Raw genomic sequence first — 24,663 nt, 5'->3', positions numbered from 1 at the left:
GATATAGGATTCTTGTTTAAAAGTTAAGAAATCCTATAGTATTTTTCTTCATTCGGGTCTGCCAGAAACATTCAAAACCTGAGTCTTGCTTATTGCATTTCATTTTTCTGCAACCAGACTATGCTGAAGTGTTACTGCGTGTAGGCTGACAGCAGCGGGGTATCGCTGAACAGAGTTGAGCCTGTCTTGGTTTCATTTACAAACTGTAAAAACAAGACAGTTTGGACAGAGACTACAAACCTTATTCTGACATGGAAATGATCTTATCTGAATGCAAATTTCAGACCACATGCAAGTGGATTTCCTGTTTATTATGTTGGGGTGCTGCAAGTTGTGAAAGCATGCATCCCCTGAGACAGAGGTCAGTGATGTAGCCTAATTATCAATAACTTTAGTGTCAACTTTAAAGCAAGAGCAGTTAAGAGTCAAGACCAAAATGTTTAAAAAATATTATCAGGATGAGATATGCTGTAAATTAGGTGACACATTTTAACTTCTTCTGAGAAATTACCTGGACCTCTGAGTTAGGATCTACTGGCTGAAGGCTAAACCAGTGCTCCTTCCCACTGTATTTACACAGGTCATCCTTCCGGATTGATACCTTGCCTGAAAAGACAAACAAACAAACATACACATGAAACTACTACTCATCCATGCAGATGAGAAAATATATTTGTGTAGGTGTCTTACTTAATGCTACTTACCAACAGCTAGTTCCCTTTGGAAAACACTCTTGGCATAAACATAGAAGGATAAACACTGAAATGGACGTGGGATCTCAAAGTAGAAGTCCTCTCCATAAAAAGGGCTGCAAATCAAGGCAGAGATTTAAATTAGCAAACACAGTTTCATCTTTTTGGGAGGGAGCAGCAGTGTGTAAGAATGTGTATTGGTAGGTGGTGTAATGTGTGATAAACTGTGATCAGATTAGTGCCTATAGCCTGATTACCTTAATGAAGTTGTGACACATGGGCTTAATTAATGATTTGTTAAGCGTGACACTTGATTCTTGACTGTGTGCAACACCAGTAGGGCTGCAACTAACAATTATTATCCTACTTGATTAATCTGCAAATTATTTTCTCTATTATTCGCTATGAAATATCAACAAGGAGTGAAAAATGCCCCTTGAAACTTCCCACAGCCCAAGGTGACATCGTAAAATTGCTTGATTTTTCCTGTCCATCAGACCAAAACGCAACAATGTCATAAAACATCATATATAAAAAAGAAAAACAGTAAATTCACATATTTGAGAAGCTGAAACCACCAATTGTTCTGAGTTTCTTTGAGTGAAAAGTAGCTGAAATGATAAATCTACTTTTTAAATCAACTTATCGTTTAATTGACTAATCAATGCAGCTCTAAACACCTGTTATCTGATTAAATATTGATGCTACGGCCGAAAAATAAAAATTGTCATTTTGTGTTTTATTGAGCATGATAATCTTACTCACTTTGCTTAATGGTCAATAAAGTTTACTTCAACTGGTTCCAATGCAAATTGGAGATCAACAATTGGGATCACTGGGTTTTTATGCTTAACATTACAAAAAGCATCACATTCTGAGCAACAGGATGGCATCATCATCCAGGTTTAACCCTTGTGTATAGTAAAAATGCTATACACACAGTTTTAACATACACTTCCTCTTCTTTCCAAGTTGGCCCCTGACTCCTTGCAAATAACCACAAGAGTGGGCATTAGGAAAGACGCTCTCCAGTACTTGCAGATCCTGGGACAGACCAAGACAGTACCAGCTGATTGCAGCTAATAAATGATAGTCATGTGAGTAATGCAATCAGTATTACATTCTTGTATAGTGTTGCATGCTTCAAACAATTACAGTCACTTTATACACTCTATAATTGCTGTAATCTCCTCAACTGCATTGTTCCCATTCACCTGACCTAATTCTATACTGTAAAATCATGTGATCACTAAATTAAATTCCTCATGTAATGTACTGCTGTTGGATTATAACAGTGATGTAATTACTGTTATACAAAGTTGTGTTTATGGCTATAGATTATGTAGACTGTATGTAGTGCTCCAGCCTTAACATAATAACATTATCATATTTTTAGCAAATCACATACACAGGATTTGTTCGTTTACTGGGAAATGATTGCCTGAGCAGAAGGTGGACAACACGGGGTGCCCTTATGACTCATCAGGGTTTAGGGGAATGTTCTTGCCATGTTACAGGTTTAAATCTGTCACTTTTGCCATCCATACTCTCCATAACCTTTCTTGTCCTTTCCTTAATATGAAGTCTAACAGTGTACACCAATCTAAAAGGGAAAATTAAAGTAAACATGCAACTAGAAAGTGTCATAAATATCTGTACAGCAAAATGAAAGAGGGCAGACTTAGGTTTTTAATTCAAGTGCCGAAAAGAGCCAGATCATACAGCTACAGGAAAAACAATCTATTGAGAAAAGTTTTTTTTTTTCTACTGGAAAGCTCAAACTTGACATTCTCATGATTTTGTCAACCTAGCTGGACAGATGTGAGCAAGGGTCCTTCGACTAATAATAAATATCCATCCATCCACTATACCTACTAACACTGTGCAGGACTGCTTGGGGTTAGCTGCTATCCCAGCATGCTGTGCAATAATTCTGCCATGTTCACCGAATCATTCATCAAGACCTTTTCAGACCTTTTTTAATACTTTACCACTTAAAATATAGTTTAATATCGTTAAAACAATGACAGAAATCCAGTAAGAATGATAAATTTGTGTTAATACGTTTATTACCAATTATTATATTACATATTATGAAATATAAATTTATTGACATTTGTCACATTTTTGTCAGTACTTCCCAGCTGTATAACAGTAGTTCCTAGTATGTGTCAGAAAGTGGATTAACCAATCAAAACAAAATAAATTACTTTGACTTTTTGCTGAAACTGACACTTTATTTGCCGATAAGCTTCCTAGCTTTGTAATAGTAATAATAATTATAATAATTATAGGAAATAATAACAAATATTAACTATAAAACAGCCTGCACAATCCACTATTGCACCAGTCTCCTTTTTGGTTTGCAGATGTGTAAAGTCTCACTACAACCTGCAACCACATACAAAAAACATTATTGTCTACAGAATGAAAAATATTATAGACTTATATTCAAGATTTCTGTAAATTAAATGAGACCTTTCCCTGAATATTATCATATGGACTGAATCATTTTATGATGATATTCACATCCTCACACCCTGGACAGGTTGCTCGTCCACTGCACAGCAAACACAGATAAACAGACAACACTGACTGCCCTGCTGGAGCGGGCAGAGACACAGAGGGCCCAAGCATCTGTGCCACTCAGTCCTGCCAACATAGCTACCTCATGACCAAGACCGCGAGCAAGACAGCTTGATCTGACATAGCCGATTGTAGGTTAAGCACTACCTCGATGTACGTGCTGCCTGCAGATGGACCACCTGTCCCAAACAGACTGAGCAGTACTCAGACAGTTGTACTGGATTAACTGTTCATATGTTCAAGTAAAACTGCGATCCCTGATTTAAATGTTCTTACCAGTCATGTCAGGTGAGGTACCTTGACAGAGTTTTGACTCTCGTCTGTTCATTTGGGTGGAAAAAAAAAAAAAACTAGCATATAAACAACTTGGTAGACGCTTGCTTGGTGTAGACATACACTAGTTTTTCAGAAAAAAAATTACCTACACTCAGACATGTCTTCGCCTGTCAGATATTACTGGAGCTTATGGGACAGGTGCCTTGAATGAGTTGTAGGATAGGCTTGAAAACAAGCATATCTGTATAAATATTCACTGCCAGTATTGAGGGAACCTGATCCTATACCTTTTTAATCTCTGCACTGATGCTTCCTTCTACAATTTATGCATCTTGGATGGTGAAATATCTTTCCTGACACTTCTCGCACTGGGTTTGGCCAACACATCCAGTGTACACCCACACATACTCCTCAGCATCACATGGAATTGTGCACTTGTAACCTCCCTATTCTGTACACACTCAAAGATACACCCACTATACTACCTTCCCTTCTGTTGTCATCCTAGCTTCTAAACAATGTGAGAATGCTAGGTAGAACCACTTGACCATAGCTGTTTGTACATGCCTGCTTTATCCTTGGGATTAGCTGCAATTAGAGCACCCATACAGCTTTTAAACCATTAGAAACAGGAGCCCATACAACACACATGAGTCAAGCACCATCATATAAACAGTGGGCCAAATTTGAGTGATTATTAAGACATGCTAAAGAGAGGCTAAGGTAGTTGAGAGTGACACAGAGAGAAAGACAGGGGAGAGCGTGGGAGGACACACTTCCTCAGAGACTATAAAATCCTTTTGACGGCACCGAAATCAGGAGAGAGAAAAAAAGAGCTGTTGTGAAATACCTAGAGAAGGCAGGCCCATGTTTACAGTGAGATGTGCAATGATGTAGATAGAAACCTAAAAGGTTTCCTGAATGCCAATGCCACACACCTTTCTCTGAACCAACTTGTGAGCATGTAACTATTGGTAAAAAAGCTCATTTCAGTCAGAATATATTCATGTTTCCCTGCTCAAGTGGTACCACACACACACACACAGACACACACACACACACACACACACACACACACACACACACACACACACACACACATACAGCTATGAGCCACGTATTGACACTTTCTAAGATGTAATCAAATGACTGCATTTCAAACCGGATATTTTTCCCATGATAGGCCTACAACAAACAAAAAGGCTACACAGTTCAGTATAATTGTTTCCACATGAGAGATTTTCCTTAGCAAGATACTTGAGTAAGCTGTGTCTTACATCCAGAAGAATATGTGCCCAGGTCAAATGCAAAATCACTTAATTTAATACTATAGATAGACTATACACATATATATATAATGTATATATATGTGGCTGTTATTCACCCATCTTTAATATAAAAAGTATGAATCAACAATCCATCATGACAGCTATTGCATTACATTACTACATAAACGATTAACATCACTGTACATTAATTATACTAGGGCTGAAACAAATCTTTATGGAGTAAATGACCTCCCAGGTTCCAACAGACAAAGCCAAAAGACAGATTGTAAAAGAGCACTGGGAACCATACAAAAGGTCCGTTATCAAGTTGAAAGATTTACTTGAGGCGGAAATGGAACAAATAAGAAACTGCACCCAATACCTCTGCCCATATAAACAAAAGGATGTTTGGATCTCTTGTGTAGCCAACATTACTTGATGTAGATGAGGTGTGCAATGCCTTGACATGGAGTCATATAGAGGATGATGTCTGAAGTATTTTTCGATGTCACTTAAAGAACAACTCTGACCAGGAACTAAATCGTAGAATATTTTCATACTACTCACACAGCTATTTTTTCCAACTCATAATACGAACCTGCTACTTATTGATTACCCTAAGCATGTCAATGTACCTTTTACAATATGTTATTACTGGTAATTTCACACTTCCTACTACCTACTATACTATTATTCTATATATAGCCAGTGAGATTTTATATTCTGAAGCCATCTTTTTTGCCAAATACTACCGCTCTACCATTTTTAAGAAAGATATGGAAAGTGCTCCTTATTAAAACTACATTATTCATCTATAATTCGTCAACAATATGTAAAACCTGTAAACTAGGACAAAAGAGCTAGTCTGTGCTCAACATCAGAGCAAAGAATAAGCCAGCTACATGTGCTACATTAAAATAATATATACAGACGTTTCTTGAATCTGTCTAATCAACCAAAGACTTTTGCAGATCCTTATTCATCATGTAGTCCAATAGCATCTCATATAACTAAAGTAGGCACAGTGTATCTTGATATTTATGAAATGTATTCAAAGTGTAATGTTTGAATTACTGTATTGTTAACATAACTGAACAGGTGTTGAGTAATAGCTGTAAAAGTGTTACCCCAACTGGAAATAAAACTGAAAATAGGGTTTAGAACAAGAATAAACATGAAATTTCACTCCATGCATGTTAGAGGTTACAGGGTTATCCTGCTTACCTGACGCTTTTGTCAAACCCCTTGGTGCGAAACACCTCCTCCTGATCCAGACTTATGGTGCAAAAGGTACAGAGATCCCTTTGTCGATTTGGACCTGAGACTGGACCCAGGTTCTTTGCTTCACCTGCAGCACAAAGAGAAGAACATCATTACTATCTCAAAATAACAATAGTCTTTCCTGGTTTAAATGAACAACAATTGTCAATCCATTGCAAAAATATATGCACTCATACAGTGTCTTTGGTACATCAATGATACGGGTTTATACAGAGAAGTGAACTAAACAACATTTTAGCAGATACATAATATACCTTCAAGAGATTGTGAGATCATATAGATCTTGACAAATGGTTCACTCTGCCAATGCAGTTCACTAAACAAGTGGCAGTCTTAAACTAAAACACAACAACCTGTGTTTGGATAAGTGAAGTCCTACTTTTAATCTTGAATTAAAAAACTGTCCTTAAATAAAAGGTTTGAAGCTGCCTCAGTACAAGCTTATCTTAATTGATATAAGCACATGTGATTGCACTCACATACAATACACTTCTAAAATATGCCTTTAAATTCAAAATCCTCATGTTCACATGGGGGCTCTGGTTCTTGCCAGTTGCCAGGGTAAGCTGCAGAGCGGATGTAGCTGAAGTAGACTTGAGGCTCATATGTGGTTAAAAACATGAAACATTGACTTCCTCAGCATAACCAATGGCGACGGTACAGCGCTGATTCACAAATGACAAACACCTTTGTAATACACACCACTTGCACACACTTCCATTACATTGCAGACAAATGCAGAATACATGTCATGAGGTTTTGTGCAATGTATGCATAAAAAAATGCACCAAATCAAAGCTACACAAGTTGAACCTGAACCATCAGAACAGCAGTTGCTCAAACAGAGCACTATCAATAACTTCACAATGAGTCAGATTTAGACTGGTGGATTAGAGGGGCAACGACAGTAGTCTAAAATGATCCTTGGCTTTGGATAGGTACCCTAAGCCAAGGCTGGGACCTAATTAAGAAAAGCCACCAGTGAGATCAGCTTTTTAAACAGGCTATTAATAAGAGTGTATGGCTAATCTTAGGAATGGCCAGTAAAAACAGCCAAGTTGTCACTAAGCTTAGACCAGGATGACCTGGTCTGGAGTAGGGCACACAAGCACGCAGACACAAACACATACAATATAGTTTGACCAAGCAACCCAAATGCCATCTCTTTTCAATAACATCTCAACTAAAACAGAAGCATGTCACCTTGTGAAAACCATGACCTAAAGTTCAGAGAGTATGCCTAAATAATACCTGTCTTAGCTGGAGATTGCTTAGTCATATTAACAACTGGTCTCTTCCTTTTTTTATTCTGACTGTGAAGCAAACAATTGCATACATCAAAATGCCCTGGCCATCTAAACACTACTACGAGAATACATCTTCACAGAATGCCACCTCCATTGATGTAGGCTAAAGGAAAAAGGACAAAGTGTGAACGAGGAAGAATGGAGTTTCGTAAGACTGCAAAGTGAGTTACATGCCATGATAGTTCCTCTATTTTGTTCTGCTAACCGTTTTCTCATTAATTCATAGTAGTGAAACTGACATTTGTCTTCCTATTGTGTGCCTATGTACAAGCCCTGCGTACTAGTTAACCTATTTTCACCTTACAGTAAATAGATAATTAAGTCACAAGCTAGTTATGACATACATACAACATAAAATGTCTCCCAAGCGCATACTAAAAACAATGTATTGACAAAAACATGTTCAATACAACACACAATAATAATGATTATTATCATTACAATAATATTACAAGTCTATTATAAACTGACTTCTTCTGAGGAAGCACTGAATTTTACTTTTGCCATTAAGATGAAGCAATGCCATTGTGGCAAATTTAATCCTAACCATGATCAATCACCTCAAACACCAACACAGGGATGGTGATTCAGCAGGGGATGTAAACTAATGCGTGTGTTTAAAAAGTGAGGATAATCAAATTTGCTGCAACATATTTAACACCCTGTTATATACAATTAAAAGTATATTATGGGAATCAGTACAGCTTGTGTAATTTGAATCTCTAAATGTTAGTAATGGCTGAAACCTGAGATACACATCTTGGACTTGAGTAATTTGACAAAAACCACAATTGCACATTCAAACAGGAGCACAGGATCTTGGCAGGTACTCTACTGGTCCAGCCCAGCCTGTGAATGAGGATGAGGAAACTGGTTTGTTAGACATTTGACTCTGAAGCCAATGTTTCCGATTTGGACTGTTATTATATGCATGTCAATTATAATATCATAACTAATACCTTGCGAAATAGATTATTTGGTGATGTAGGCAAGACAACTAACTCATTCCCATGGGTGATATAATAATTAATGTAGTGGAAAAGGATGACACATGATAGTTTGGATGTTTCTTCATCTCTGCCTCCACATGCAGATCGGATCCAGAGACCTGCTGAAAGAAACTGTGTGTGTTTAGACAGGAGCTGACCTCAAGTCGTCACCCATCAGTCAGCAGATTACTGCGATACAAAGACTGGCACTAGTAAGTCAACAAGTTACAGTCAACGTTACCGGGTTATTGTTGGTATTTAACGGTGGGTGTCTTCAGTAGCTAACGTTAAGTGACCATTACTTTGCTCCTTGAGACGTTATTTGATGAGTTAAACCTTTGTGTTGTCGCTGAAATGTATGTTATTATCTAACTTTAGGTGAGTTACCTGACTGCCAGATGCCTGCAGTTTGTAACGTTACAGCTGAATGGTTTAGTGACGACGGGCTGAAGTGCTTGTAGCTAGCCTGCTTTGCCACCAGCGTTAACTTAGCTTACCGGGCACCTCAAGTCTACACAAAACTCCCGTGTTGTGAAAACGATACCATTTGTAATACTCAAAAAACACCCGATTTACTCGAACATCTAAGCTGACGGTCGTGAGGCGCTACTCGATGAATGAAATCATTCACAACAAGCTAGTAGCTGCTGCTAGCATGCGAGGCTAACTTGACGTTAACCAGCAGACCGACCAGATGAACTGGCTGTCTCTGCCTCCACACTGTCGACTGCCGATAGCACGCCGCGCCCCTCCGGCTTCTCCTCTCGCCGCTCGCTGGTTCTACCGACCTCTCTCCCACCCTGCGCCCACTGTGGGAGACGGAAAACACCGGCTCTCCAGTCAAACTTACATATTTTACCCCGCAGGCTCTGTAAAATCCGAATCCGCGCGTCGTCCTCTTCCGCCATGGTCAGAGCTGACTGTTGTCGCTGCTCCGGTGCTTTCAGCGCTGGGTTATCATATCCGTTTATGAATGCAGGCAGAGCGGAGGAAAGACAGCCCCACTGCCGCGTCACGTCAGGTCCCGTACACACTGATGTCTTAAAACGCCTGGAGAAATGTCAAGCTTCCTCAAAAGTCGAGCGCCGCGCTTTGGTTAGTGCTTCAATCTGGAGATGGTAGGAGCTTTAAAAGGGATTTGTGGTATCTCAGTAGTGTTGTTCATTATGTAACGCTTGTGAAGAACACATACTTTAACTTGTGGAGCTATAACTCAGTTAGATAATCTTGGATGTCAGTGCTTTAGGTTAACCCTGTTGTATAGGCTATAACATGTGTGAGACACATTTTCGAAAATTGTCACTTGTCAAAGAACTGATTAAAACTAATTATTGTTTTTATGATTAATGTCCCGATTATTTTCTCAGTTAATTGACTAATTGTTTTGTCTGTAAAATGTTAGAAAAAAAGTTCAAAATACCCCCAGTCTAAGATGACCTCCTTATATGTTTTGTTTGATCTGACCAACAGTCTAAAACCTAAATATTCAATTTACTACAATGAGTGACAAAGATAAGCACAAAATCCTCAAAATATAGGTTACAAGAAGCTACACAAATTACTAAAATTATTTAATTATCACAATTACTGCCGATTAATTTTCTGCTTAATCGATTAATTGTTATTCCAGCTCAAATTAAAACATTTTCACTTCGAACAATCTTCAAAGCTTGGAAACCTGGTCACTAATTTTAAAAATTATATAAATATGTCTGCGAACACATAGGCCTACAAATTCACACATGACAGCTAGTTAGTCTGTTATTTGTCAGCATACAGCTAAAGTTAGCATTTTAATGAATAGCCAATTGTGATATCAACCAAAGAGTATAGGACATTGAAGTGACTCTCAAACTACAGTAAAAGTAAAAGTAAAAAAAAAAAAAAAAACAGTTTAAAAATAGTTTTGGTATTATGCTAGTAATAAAAGATGCCAGTATCCATTGCAAATATCATTTGAAACACGTTATTGCACAGTTCTGTAAAAAAACATCCTGTAATGTTTTGCTCTCATTTTTATCAAAGAGATATATGATAGTGGTTGTGTCTTACCTGACTTCCGGCATTTAGCAGAACACTAATAGCTAAGATGACACTAATTTCCAAATCATTGTGCTAATGTTGTGAATGCTTATTTCAATTGAGTAAGCAGTACACAATGTTTTGCACAGTTTTCCCAAATATAATATTCCAAGATTTTGAAAGGTAATTCATTTTAAACTGTATTCAGTATCCTCCTTTGGCAGAAAATATGACCATCATCCAGTGTTCTCCTCCTGTCTTTCAAGGTGATGTTGCTTTTGGTTGGGTGAAATACAGGTCTGATCCTCAATGCTGATAGGGGCAGGGATCCTGAGAGGGCAGTAAGGTATGCATTATAATTTTTATTACCAATTTCTATGTATGATCTTAGTCTCACTAATACCTACTGTTTATACTGTTTTACCTCATTAAAGGGAAATATTTATTATCTCAGAGGTGACAGCTTTTACACTGTACAGTATTCTTTAGTGGAATCAAGACTATTAATGTAAAATACTTTGTCAGATCTTTGTTTTTGTTTTTTAAAAAAATATAGCCATTCAGTTAAGGCTGTATAACATAAATATCTGTATTTGCTCATTAAATGAGGGTTAATAAGGGTCATACACTAGAACTAAGTGTATGTTGGATTTGTATCTTATATTTTGCTAATGCATATACAATATAAAGCGTGTGTATATGGTCCTTACTTTGCTCCCACAATATAATGATTTAAATTCACATTAGTCACCATATTCTCAAAGTGCAGTATCTTCTGATGACATTATACTTAAAGTAAAATGAAAATTCTTCTCAAATTTAATCTGGAATAACATAAATAACATCATGATTTTTTGCTAACACTGCATTTAATAAGTAATCATCCTTTATTAAATGACAGATTGCATTGGGATAGGGTGTGTATGTTGAGTGTTCCTTCTACCATAAAGTTATAATCCATCTGTTACATCACAAAGCCAATCTTAGAAAGAAGCAAAGAATTTAGAAACATCTGGAAATTGTGTTTTGAGGCCCAACTCTAAATACAGATGCAGTTTGTGAGGAAGAGGACTGGAATGAACTTTGCAGATGGGCTGCAGGTCCCTGAAGGACCAGCAGGAGCATATAACCACCACGTGGCTTTATATTTAGGAAATCTTTTGGTCGTCAGTATGGCTGTTTTGGTCTTGCTATTTAAAGTTTCCTATTTAAAAAATTTCCACAATTTAAATGCATGATTTTTAGGGATTCTGTAACTATTCTCTTACCATCAATATCAGTAAATGTGCCTCTCAGTCAGTATGACTTGTTGGTCATTGGTCTCTACTGTGAATTAATAGTCAAGCATTTATCATATCTCTAATTAGTCTTAAAGGAGGACAGGATGGAGCCTAATTGTTTAGAATATCAACAACATTTATTAAATAGTTTTACATGTTTTATACATATTAAACACACAAAAGTACTAACTCAATGGTGCCATGTGTTAATTAGAAATTAGAAGTATATCAATGGTGTTTAGAAGTGAAATTGGATTATCAAAGTATTTAACCAACACATTAGCATAGTCAGACTATAAAGTGCAACTCACCATGCCCAGTTAACTGAACAGGAGATTAAAAAATGTGACAGTCATAAAATTCATATTGTTTTCCCCAGACTTATTTTAAAAAGTGAAGATGTCACTACACTAGTCAGTTTTCAGTTGTCCAACACATGCCACCCCTGTTCTGAAACTGCACACTAGAAATGTTACCAACATTCATTTCTCTTCTTGAGGTTACAGTCATGTCACTGAGTCTGCCTTATATGCATAGACAATGGACAAAGTACAGTTTGTGTCAGAATATCCTATATTATCCAAAAAAAAATATTTTACAAAGGTGAAAAATCACTCAGTTGTTGAGTTGAGGAGGGAAACAATTACAGCCCACACTGGTATTAGATCCTCATGTTTGGTGACATCTATTCCAAACATTTTATTGAGCTCAGCTGCAAATTACAAATTCTACATCTCCTAACCAAAGCAGTGGCTCAGTCAAATTGTATTCACTTTCACTTTTGCCTATAGTTGATCGCTGTCCTTCAACAATCTTTAAAAAAATGGTTCCTCTTTGCAGACCCATTTCTCTGGCTTGTGTATAGAAATGTGGGTACCTTTAGTCTCAGAGTCATTTTTCCTAAACAGTTTACAGGATGTCTCATTGTGACTGTTTGTTGCTGGCCCCGTCAAAATATCCTTGTTGCTATCGCTGTCTCTGTCACGGGCTTGCTTTTTTGAGATGAGATGCATGGAATGCAGTGCGTTGATCCTTTTTTTCACCATTTTATGTTTCACCTTCGAGGATGTCAGGGAAAACAGTGGGTCAATGCAGGGTGATAATGGATTTTTAATGTTGGAATATGACATGTCTTGGTATGTAGTCAAAGACATAAAGTCAGTTGTGTCCTCAATTTTAGGTTTAATTTTATCAATGATAAAATGTCCTCCGTCTCCCCTTTCACTTTTTATGTCAGTGCCCCCTTGATTGTCACCGTCTTCTGTTTTGATGGTGTCTTGTTTATTGTCTTCACCTAGGTATTTAATGCATGGTGTAAAGTTGTCATAGTTATATTCCTCCTCATTTGTCTCTTGGTGTTTTTTCTCATGGCTTCTCTTGGTGGCAAGGTAGAGGAAACGCTGGGGACAGAAGGAGCAGCGATACTTCTTTTCTGGGTTGGGGCTCCGGGGTGTATTGTCAAAGCAGGAGCCATTTTCCATACAACTGTTGCAGATGTAATCACCGCCAGCGGGTGCTTCACCAGGGGGACCTTGTTTACCACAGGTCCTGCAGAAACATGGGTGGGAACCAATAACGTGAGCTCTCAGACCGGTCTCTGTGATGAAAGAGCTATCACAGATGTCACAGTTGTAGGTGGCCCTCGGGCTGCAGTTCCTGGTAAGGCTACGTTTCACCTCTGCACTACCACCTGAGATGAACTCTTCTGTCAGCCAATTACTTCTGTCAAGGTGGGCCTCAGTGGCAGCATCTCTATCTACAGTTGTTTCAGGATAACGGTGGAACAAAGCTTTTCTGTGCTTGAATCGCAGCTTCTTCCTTTTCTTTTTAGCTTTGTAAGAATAGTAGGGACGCCAAAGCTTATCACCTGTGTCACAGTCATTAGGATCATCGTATGTCTCTGGCCTTTTGGTGACAGTGACTTCAGGTCTAAGGCGGAGCCTGGGGCTCTCTGAGCTTTCTCTTGTTGAAGGGCACTGACTTGGGCTCTCGTCGTCCCTCAGTTCTCTTACTCTCCTTTTTTTTCTGGGGAAGAGCTTGGATCCTTTGATTCGGCGGCGGATGATGGCTTCATTGCCTATTTTCACTGTTATCTGACAGAGTGGCATGGTATCACCGTCCACTGATGGACCTGGGCATGCAGGTTTGGCAATATATGTTTCTGTCTTTGCGCCCACCGTTTTATCACGCACTAGAGTCTCAGTGCTTGACTGAAGTATCTCCTTGGTCATATCCTCCACTCTTTTTGCAGAGGCTGATAGCTCACCTAACTTTTTAACAGTGTTCAAAGAGTTTAAGAGTGGCACATTATGACCGATGTATTCTGAGTTCATTAGCACTGGAGGATCACCTTTGTAACCCTCTGTATCGGGTTGCAAAGAGAACGTACTGTTGTAGTTAATGAAGGGGGAATCTCTATTCTCAGCCTCTTTTCTTGTGCCTCTTGGAATTTCCAATTCACTGCTCAGACTTTCGTCAATATCTTGGTCACATGGCTTGTCAAAGGTAATGCGAGGCATGACAGGAGCCATCGTCTTTGTCGTTGCCATGAATGTCAGAGGCAATGACACAGTGTCAGGGTGGCTGATCAGGCCATTTTCTTCAAATGGAGGGATAAGAGAGCTGCTGTCTTGTGGGGCTTGGTCACCTCTTTCAACACTCTCTGAGTATGTCTGACTGTACGTCTTGTATTTTCTCTTTCTAAACTTCATAGGCAGAAGCCTGTAGAGCTTGATTGGGTAAACACTGGCTTTCAACCCACCATTGGCAGATTTTTTCTTAACAGCTAAACTGGGATCAATGCCATGAAAAGACTTCTGATGGTTCTTCAAGATATAGTATGTCATGAATGTCTCCAGGCAGAAAATGCACTGATAACGTCTTTCACCTGTGTGCCAGATTTCATGCTTTGTACGGTACTCTGCCAAAGCAAACACTTTATTACAATAGTGACAGGGATAGGCCCTCTGCCAGGAATGTACATTCTCATGCCGCTTCAGACTGGACAGGGTGACATAGACCCGTTTACACACACTGCAGTTGTATCTCCTCTGACTGCCACCTGGCCTCACGACCCTCTCTTCCTGTTGAAGCTCTGATTGGTCCACTTGAAGGGGCTCCGGGGTGCAAGGGCTGGAGAGGTCAGCAGGGGGAAGCTGTGTCACGATGCTCTCAATGGTCGGCATGTCATCTGAATGGAGGTCCACCTCTTTGGCTGGTATGTCAGTGGCATCTAGTTTAGGTGGATCTCTTACAGCTTTTGGACAGATCTGTTCATGGTTGCGCAGCCGTTTGAGGTGTATGAACTTTCTGTGACAAAACTTGCAAAATAAATGACTGACGAAACGTTTTTTATGTACTTCTGAGTGAACGGTGAGAAGAGCTTTATTTGTGAATATCTCTGGACAGTGCTCGCATCCATAGATTGAGATGCTGTCCTCTGTGTGAGGGGAAAGGGCTGGTGGACCTAACTCCATCTGAACATTGTCAGTGGCTGTGGGTAGCCCGGGGTCCACACTCTTTTCTGTTTCTACCCCTGAAAAAAGTGGAGGTGGTGTCATGACTGCAACAGCAGTAACGTCATCAGCTAATGTGGAGGTTATTGTATTTGGTTTATCTGTTTGTGGTTCAGCTGGTGCTGGAAGTATTGTTTTACCCACAATGCCTCTCAGCCTGTGACGCTTTTTAAGCGGGCCTGTGTTCTTGTAAAGGAGCTGCTTTGGCTGTAATATTGCTGGCTTACAGACTTTCTTAATGTCCGGCTGACTGCTGTCTTTGCTTTCAGTAGATTTGCTCACTGCATATGAGTGCTCTGAGAGGGCGTGGGTGGTCTCATTGTTCCCGCTGAGGCAGGACGTTGTAGGGCAACTTGATGGGAGCTGTCCCACATCTGGTGACTGCCTCTCCCCACTGGGTTGTACCAGAGGGGTGAAAGGATTGTTTCCAGGACACACTTCAGTGATAGAGAAGGCATTGGTGATGCGTGGTCCTCTGGCACTGTCTATCTCCTCAGGCCTGGGAGCCTCCTTCTTAGTTATTTTAGACACTGGGGCTGTGCTAGAGTCTGCCGATTTAACACATTTGTCCTTTTTCTCTTGTTCTGCGAGCTTCTCTAAAAAAGGGATTCCAAGTCTTTTTCCAGCTGCAACTAGTCCCCCTGTGTCCTCTACAGCAGGTGATGTCACCTTTGAGCAGTAGATGAAGTTGAGGATACTGGCAAACACCTCTGACTTCAGGTCCATCAGCTCCAGCACTTGGCTGGAGCTCCATGTCTCAGGAGTTGTCAAAGCGTTCCTGAAGTACCCACTGCAGGCTGCCAAGATGTTCTTGTGGGCACGAAACTTAACATCCTCCACCACAATGGTAACATCACAGAAGAGGCCCTGTGAGCGCTGCTCATTCAGCTTGCTAAGTACGGTGTGAGGGTGAGCACTATCCATCAGATTCTGAGTGCATGGGGACACCACTGTCATCTAAAAATAGAAGAAAAGAAATAATTACAACAGATAATACAAAACCAAGGATCTGACTGTTTTGATGTTGTTAAAAAGATCAAGAAGATTTGCATGTACATTTTGTATTTGAAAAACAATTTTGCTCTTCTAGTGTTTAAACACTAGATGGCAGTAATGTCCTGACAGATGACAGGTGATCTCCAGTCCTAACGGTCTGGTCAACAGTCGAGGTGACTCAAGCCATATCAAGTAATGAAGACATCCTTTTTCATTACAAAAAACCCTGCATGACATTTAATTCTTTATAGGGCCATTAAATGATGACTACACATAGTGGATGCTTTTATTGAATTAATTCAGTATTCTGCCACTATCATAATTCTCGTAGTCTCTTTTTCCCTTTTCATATTCTTGTTTCTCTCTTGTAGAAGAGATCCTTAATCTAATCTAATAAATTGACTATAAATAAACGCTCCTGTAGACATAATTAAAAGCCTGCATCACTATGGTATAACAGGGGCAGGCATCACTGATGTAATACTGTAATAACAATATAATTGTTTTGATGATTCTGTAAACCTTTTTTTTTCAGTGCTAAGATGTGGGATAGTGATTGTTTTGAGGAATGGATTAATGATTGAGGGTAGTGTTTCCCAGCTGTAAGGAAATATGCAGGAACTACTGTCAACATGTCTTTGAGCAAGCCATTGAGCTTCTTAGAGGTACTGTGAAAATGTATTTTTAGTCAAAGGATGTGAGTGTTAAATACAGTGACCTAATGTGCAATACTGAAAGATGATAGACACAACAGTACCCTAAATGCAAGGCAAGTCAAGGCCTGCTTGTGGTAAAATCTGCTGCCACTCAGTTCATTTATCATCATTATTACTAATGGTAATTGAGTTTGGTTGGTAGTCATCACTGTGCTACCATAGCTCTGCTCTAGGTCTGGTTTAGTTGTCATGGCAGTCCTTCTTAATATGAACATGCAGATAGTAATGCCCCGATGAGTCATATGATCCCCTCTTCACTTGTCTGTCAATTCAGAATGGAGGCATCTTTTCACTTGTGTCAAATTGTTGTCAACTCTAACAACAGGAAACTGTTAATTAATACCTCAAAATGGAAATGGCGGCCAGGAAGTGCCATTGATTATATAATGTAGCAATGTAGCAGAGAAATATAAAAATCACTGTAATACTGTAATACTATAGTAATACTTTAAGATCTTCCAGTTATAACTCACAGGCACATACTGTTTATTCAGGCAAACAAGATTTCTGGTCAGACGGGTATTGACACAGTTTTTTTTTATATTGACAAAGCAGTATTTGTGGACTAGTTTGATTTTGACAATAAACTAAAATAGTCTGCTATCTGCAACTCTTAGAGGAAGTTAAAGTTCATTCATTCTCACTTTGAAAGAGGATGTATCACCCAGCATGATGTTCTATCTGTGGACGACTCATATCAGAGTCAGTGTGGTTTGAGTCTATACTGAGTCATTTAGCGCGTCTTATGATGACTGTACCTGCTAAGACACACTCAGCCTTGTAAATGATGAGTCATCACACCTGCATCAGTGATGTTCAAACATCCGACTTAAGCTCAGAGAGGAGTTAATTTACAGCTGCAGTCAAAGTCATACAGGGATTGTGCATTTTACCATGAGACCATGGTTTTCTGCCCCCTGAGATGACTTGGCTAAATGCTACTCAGGAGGTAATGCTGCTATTTTTAGTGGCTCTCTGTAGTAAACTTGTTCTTTGTTTTGCATGCTTACTTAATGGAAAACAGGAGAAGTAGAGTTTAGTTTGTTGTGATCCATTTGAGATTTAGTTTCTGCAAACTGAACTGTAAATAGAGTCTCAAATTATATTTAATGAACAGGAAGTTCAATTTGATATCTAATTTTGTTTTGTGTTTTGCAAATTGTTGTCTAGGGCATTGCGCACCATTTGGAAATTTGTTGAATTTTTTTATTTTAAAGGTATTACATTTATAGCAGTTTTTGTCTAAAGGGGTTTGGATAATTTATCAATGATGTGATTTTATTTTATTTATTTATTTTTAATTGTTTCCAATTTTGTGTTCGTGCAATAAATACAATATGGCCGCCGTTCTTTAAAGCCTCTCAGACAGTTGAAAACACAACCAGCCTCCCGCCCTCCTTCTCAGACAGGCCTCCGTTGTCATGGCAACATGCTATGGCGCAGCACTTATTGGGATTCAGCTGGATGGCAAGAGATTGTATTAGCTGTCCGGGCATTCGGTCCCCTCTCTCCCACAAATATTCCTGCCCTGTCTGAGAACCTGCAACACACAGCAGTCTACAGAGCAATCGAGGTTTGCCTTTGTCTCCGCTTCAATATACTTTACGTGTGTGTATTGGTCTGTGTGTCTTTGTCTGCTGCAAAAATGCTACCCAAAGGACTTTCTCATCTGATAACAGCAAGTGATGTGCCATAGCTTTTATACTAGTTTCTCAGTTTGTGCTGCTTACAGAAACAGTTTCATCTTATCTCCCAGGTTGCTATTTTACTTAGACACTTTCATTTTTCACAATTTGTACCAATTGTTGTGGTTTACTGCTACCACATGCTGAGCGGAAATTTTGAATTTGTCATCAGTGATTCTTATTTTGCCACACCCAACCGTACTTTCTGTTCAAAGCTCATGTGAAATTATTTTTTATGTTTCAACCTGTAAAATAAAAAAAACCACGTACTAAACCACAAACCAAATGACACTATAGTATACAGACAGTCAAACAAAGAGCGAAATGTCAAAGCAAAAGACACTTGACGCACCTCTGAAAAGCGTACTTCCGCAAAAAACAGGTTATAAATTGAGGGAAACCATGCAAAACATACCTTAGTAAATCAGAGAAAATGATGCAGGGCGAACAGGAAACAGTGTCATGCAGTATCCCTTTTGAACAGCCCTCAGTATAGACAACTATACATGAAAAACAATTTCGTCAGAGCAAGGCGAAAGTAGTTTTCTTTCTATGATGGTCGCTGAACAGTGGTGTTGTCAGAAGCAGAGCTTTTTCTGACGTCTTTCTTCCTCTCCCTCCCTCTCTGTGTGCAGATGACTCCAGCTCCAACGTCCTTCGCCTCTATCCATGCAGCCCAGGTCCTGGGCTAGATCTACCCTGCCCTCCTCTGACTGTCCCTCTTCTGTCCTGCTACAGCTATAGGAAAAACTCACAGTTTATACAGCATAGCTAATCCAGAGTATGGGTCTGCCTTTGTGTTAGCTGGGCTACTGAAGCGTTCGCACTGTAGCCACTGAGCAGGAAACGGCAACTTTTATTAAGCATGGCAGAGTGCTGTGGGGAGAGCGGAGAGATGCTGGGTGCTACATCACACATCAGCTCTGTACTCGATGCTACAGTCAGGGAAAATGCTCAGCTGCATTGCTGGTAGCAGCATAGAGTGAGAGGTCCTCTGCTGTACAACAAATGCTGTATTAAATCTCCTCAGCACAACACCAGCCAAATCCTGATGTACCTCGATGGTGAGCAAAAGGAAAAATTACTTTTGCAGAAAAACACTCATTTGAAACAAAATCACCCGTAGCCTTCGCAGAAACAACATGCACGTTGAATGCATAACGCTACACCATCTGTTTCATGCTTGTGCACTCAGTCTCTGTCTGTGCAGCAGTATATTACACCAAAGCCCTTCGTCCGTGCTTACGCAGTCACTGTGGTTAGGTAATGCAGAACCCGAGGGAAGATGGCAATGACTACTGTCCTATTGTGTATCCAGCAGTCACAGGACAGATGTTCATCGATGCTTTTTCTCACAGTTGCAGTGATCGTGCAAGCTAAACACAGGAAAAAGACAGTCCCGCTATCAGCGGAGACTCTGGGTATACCTATATAGAGGCTGCTGATTGATGCAAAAGCAGCAGATGCGTCAGCACTGCAGACGAGGGGGAGGGGAGGAAGCAGAACCCGACATGGCACTGAGAGTCTCTCGCTAGCCTCTGAGGACTGAAGCAGCTCTTTTATTTACATAACTGAGTATAGAGTCCTGTGGTTGTGTAGGTCTTCTCTTCATGCTGGCTGAAACCCACTTTAAACCAGTTTCAAAGCCATTTAATTTTATGTGCAGTTGACTTGAAAGACAAAGCAGGTGTCATATCATTATGCATGCACTCACTCATTGCCCTAAAGGAAAAGACACGTGCTATTCATGTAGTGTTTGTGTTTTCGTCTCTTAAAATTCACTTGATGATCACACTTAATCTTAGCTGCTGTATTGTCCTGTTCCCCTGTCTGTGTTTGGTTGCATTATATTACTATACTTTCATGAAAACACAATTAACCGCAGGCTCAGTCTGCTATTTTTTGGTGTTGACAGCAAGACCTGCTTCCTTGACGACCCAATACATTAACCTGGGGAGCAGCCAGTGTGCCAGCCTTTCAGGTAATTAAGTTTTCACCCTTTCCTATTATCTGCCACACTGGACCATGTCAGTGTGAAAACCAAAAATATTATGAAAATGCCATTCAGGTGGTAAAGGTTTCTGACCTTAGTCACAGTTTTTGGGTGGCATTGTGTGCTGCATTCTACCCACCACTCTTTGAGTTTTCCATCATCAGAGGAAATTGTCTGGAGAGAGAGGAGGAAAGAGGGCGGTCGGTTCGTGATCCTTTCAGATTATCAACAGATCTTTTTCCATCTCTAAAGGCCCACTCCTCAATTTTATGACAATGTAAATCACAAATAGTGTATACTCACACTCATAACTGAAAGAACTTTTTACGGACTGTTTTGCTGTTTTGGAAATTACTGAATAAATAAATGTATAACTCTATCAAAATCATTAGTAACCTGGATTTAGTTTTCGTCTATTTTGGTATTAATTGTCAATCAATTTGAGCAAGACTGATGGCCCCAATCCTTTTCTTTGACTGTTGGTGGTGGGACCGCCCTTTTGTTCATATTTGGATCATGGACTGATCCTTTTAGGGCTTTTGAAAACTCCACACTGAATATTTATGTCCAACAACCTAATTTTACTTTGAATACCTCAGCTTTACCTGCTGCAGTAAAAATAATACATGTTAAACTAGCATATTAGAACAGTTATGCATTACAAGATAAAGATATAATTGGAAGTATTCCACAAAATCAGAGTAAAAAAAAAAAAAAAAGGTATAAATGTAATAGTTTAAAAGGGTGCTAAAGAGTTATTGAAACTTGATTCTATTCAGCACTTTAGTACTCTGATTGTGCATAACTTTTGGGAGCGAAAATGTATTAAGAAACCTATATTTTATTGACTTCCCACCAGCATACTTCAGCCTTCATCAGCGTGTATCAATGCAAATGCTGCATTTTAGAAACAGTAAAAGCATCCAACATATGCAGGCAATTGGTCTGGCACTGCAGTAACTATAGTATCACATCAACAATGTAGGCCATAGTAATAGATGTCATGAAGGCATTTATTGCACTAAAGTCCCATATTGTGAGTAAGAAATCATATTTTCAGAAATGAGCAACACCCACTATGGGCATAAACCGCAATCTTTAAAAAGTAAGGAATCTGTGTTGTCACCTATGTTTACAAAGGACATTTATAGACTTGATTTTTTTTGTATTAGTTGCTGCTGTTTTTGTTAGTGCAGGGTATACATGTGACACCACTATCTGCAGAGGTCACCAGGGTCACTCCTGAGAGATGGCAAACATGCCGTATTCATTCAGTATTTAGCAATATGCTGTCACAAAGGAAAATAAAGGAAAACACTGGTAAAGTTGCAAAGAATTGTTGTGCAATAAACTGTACAGAACAAAAAAAACTTCCGTTAAGTTATTCCAGACAGCCAAAGACTAACAGGAAGAAAGACAAGATAAAGCAATTCATTCTAGGATCATATTTTTGTAATGAAATTTAATAATATAAAGATTTTTACAAAGCTGTCCACAGACAAGAAGAATATCTTTTGAAGACCTTGTGATTTTGATCAAACTGATAACCTAATAACTGATACCTGCTTTAAAATCGAACAAGGCATCAACTAGCCTTTAGGTGTTGAGTTACATATTCTGTAGAAACCTCAACTTAAACCTCAACCTCAATTTCTGACTGCATTTCAACATCCACCGACCTCTGAGCGACTGATACCTGATAGTATCATCCCTAATTTGGATGGCCTTTACCTTTTCAGGATATTTATTTTCTTCCTGGTATTAGCGCTCCGTCCATTCATAGCAGCCACCTGTTGGTTTGGTTTGCCACTCGGTTGCCGTGAGGGGGATAGTGTCACGTGAAAAAGTGGCTTCATTGCCACTTCTGTTACTGGAGCCAGAAAATCTAAATTTGAGGGGGTGGAGGGGGTTGGCTGGAGCTGAGTATGCAGCAACTATTGCAGCTGATTTACTGAGAGTACTGTCAGTCAAAAATAACAGAATTGTAGTTCTCAACTTCACAGTTGAGATGCACATTCAAAGAAGTCAAATTAAGAAATAAGACCCTGACTTCCTGTGGTCAAATATCTATTGCCATTATATTTAAAGAGAGAGGTTGAAGGGTTTTTTTGTTGACTGAAGTATATATGGGGGTTTTCTCTAGCATCTAAGCTCCAGGCCAGGAAGATCATTGGCATTTGAAAAGAATATACAGATTTTTGAGCATTCTTAGTTTGTGTCCTCATTTCAGCTCTTCCTCTGTTATTTCAGTGACTTGCAATGAGTGCAGGTTTTGATGGTGGGCAGACTAATAGTTCTATGAATTGCTTTTTTGTGCGATCTCGTAGTCTTCTTATTGTCCTTCTAACATAAAAATAATAATAATAATTTGTATGTAGGTCTGCAGTGTGTATTGTATACACGATGAATGCATGTAGGCTGAAACGCATCTGTGGTAAGCCAATAAAATTACAGTTTTTTAAAAATAATTTTAAAATACAAAACATTGTACAATAGAGGACCATTTTTAACCATTGTACCATTTTTAACTAAAGAGGCTCTCCTCAATATTTGACCATAAATCTTTTACGCATTTTACTGGATTGGGAATTATTTATGTAAAAAAAAAAACTATAACTATAACTATATAACTATGTGAACTATAAATTCACATTTCAAAATAGATCTCATGCTAAATCAGAATCAAAACTGAAAATGGAAAAAGCAAATTTTCCTTAAAGTGCTTTCATGGAGCTCCATATAGTGGATCCTCAAGAGTATTTTGTAAGCATCACCTTGTCATGCACACTTGATATCACAGCTAGGATGTGGTGAAAACCCCAGGACAAAGTTTACAGGCCTTGTGCCTCTGATGCTCTGTAAGCTCAGCTGCGGCCTGTAGGGACGCTGATCAGCAGGGAAACACAGACCGCAGTACAAGGCTGAGTAGGCCTCATCCTCATTCTCAAAGCATTCACACTCTTAGCATACAAAGACACTCATCTCTGGTAGCACTTAAGTCACTGCCATAACAAGCACTCATACTTTGAGTTGCCTACCAAAAGTGTTTCAGTGCTGAAGGTCTTGCTGTGCCTGCCTCTGCCGTTGTGGAAGTCTCTCTGGTGTTTGCTTAGAAGGAGTAAAGCAGAGTGACTACCTGGCTCCTGTTCTCCCTTCGGCCCAGGCTTTAACCATCTTCTTTCTTCACTGTTGTCTGTTCTAGTAGAGGTTCCCTGTTCCTGCAGTGTATATTTGCCTTCTGGAGGCTGCTGCCACTGCTGCGTCACTCCCGCTGCATCACTGACCCACAAAGAGGAGCTGAGAAGGAGGGGTGGCGTGGTGAATATGTGGAGGCAAGGGATAAGCAGAAAACAACCGGCACTGCTCTACACTGCTCCAGCAAACAAATGGATGAGGCTTCCGCTCTGCCTCAGTTTGGGGCCTAGTTGCTGCTGTGGTATTCAGGAAGTGGGTCTGGGAGACAGATCCTTTATTGTTACGTAATGAATATTTTTTCTCCTAGACCAGACTCAGCTGAGAAGGCAGTATCCAGTGTTCAGAGGCTAATAATAGGCCATAGTACCTACCAGTCCGGGTTGTGGGCGGTCAGGTCAGTTCACTCCAACTCCAAGCTATCATCCGGGAAGAAGAATATTTATTGTTGAGGGGATCTGTTGTTTACGGAAAAAGACCAGCATTTTAAAATGTGCTGTAAAATGACACATTCTTTTCTTTGTGCCTTAACACAGCACAACGGAATACCTTATGTGTTTTGTTTCTCTTTTGAAACAATAACATTAATTTGGAAGGTAGCTGTTTTTGTTGACATTTATTGTACCATATGTTGTCTCTGATTCACTAAGGTACCTGTTAGAAACAGAAAAAAACAGTGCATACCTTTGTCTTACGTTACTGTAGCTTGCTTGTACAGGTTTCAGGTGAGGTAGGACCGGTGTGGCAGATGCCCTTACAGACGTATTTGTACAAGGTTTCAGTCCAGAATAAATGTGTTGTAGCCTTTAGGCCTGGATGTGGTAACTAGAATTACAGCACTTGTTTTGCACACGTTACCCAAGGG

General features: G+C 39.5%; 2 protein-coding genes across 6 annotated transcripts in view; both read right to left on the bottom strand.

Moving 5' to 3' along the window:
• Positions 1–9,375, bottom strand: part of rasa2 (RAS p21 protein activator 2) — a 29,909-nt gene extending 20,534 nt beyond the window's left edge. Inside the window, exons 1-4 of the mRNA XM_023399697.2 lie at positions 9,250–9,375; positions 6,047–6,170; positions 705–808; positions 512–606 (exon numbers count right to left, since the gene is read on the bottom strand). Of these exons, the coding sequence (XP_023255465.1) occupies positions 512–606; positions 705–808; positions 6,047–6,170; positions 9,250–9,307 (381 nt within the window). The 5' untranslated portion in view covers positions 9,308–9,375. The remainder of the gene's footprint in view (positions 1–511; positions 607–704; positions 809–6,046; positions 6,171–9,249) is intronic.
• Positions 9,376–11,816: 2,441 nt separating this feature from the next.
• On the bottom strand, positions 11,817–24,617 carry zbtb38 (zinc finger and BTB domain containing 38). Of its 5 annotated transcripts, none has more exons than XM_023399693.2 (4): positions 24,483–24,617; positions 24,173–24,256; positions 23,645–23,903; positions 11,817–16,173 (listed from the first exon to the last, which is right to left on the bottom strand). In XM_023399693.2, the coding sequence occupies exon 4, from the start codon at positions 16,171–16,173 to the stop codon at positions 12,517–12,519; it is 3,657 nt and encodes a 1,218-aa protein (XP_023255461.1). In that variant the 5' UTR covers positions 23,645–23,903; positions 24,173–24,256; positions 24,483–24,617; the 3' UTR covers positions 11,817–12,516. The 5 variants fall into 5 exon arrangements, 4 of the variants coding, with proteins under 4 accessions (XP_023255461.1, XP_087028298.1, XP_023255462.1 ...); XM_087172172.1 differs by having other exon boundaries at positions 23,743–23,903; XM_023399694.2 differs by having other exon boundaries at positions 24,173–24,217.
• Between the last annotated feature and the right edge of the window lie 46 nt (positions 24,618–24,663).

The sequence above is a fragment of the Seriola lalandi genome, unplaced genomic scaffold (genome assembly GCF_002814215.2).
Source record: "Seriola lalandi dorsalis isolate HSWRI2012SDOR001 ecotype SW California unplaced genomic scaffold, Sedor1 jcf7180002052117, whole genome shotgun sequence".
NCBI classification, from domain to species: Eukaryota; Metazoa; Chordata; class Actinopteri; order Carangiformes; family Carangidae; genus Seriola; species Seriola lalandi.
This window is presented reverse-complemented; position numbering and strand designations above follow the sequence as displayed.

Excerpts from the sequence above, each read along its gene's own strand:
- zbtb38 (XM_023399693.2), bottom strand. The coding sequence starts at position 16,173 with ATGACAGTGGTGTCCCCATGCACTCAGAATCTGATGGATAGTGCTCAC.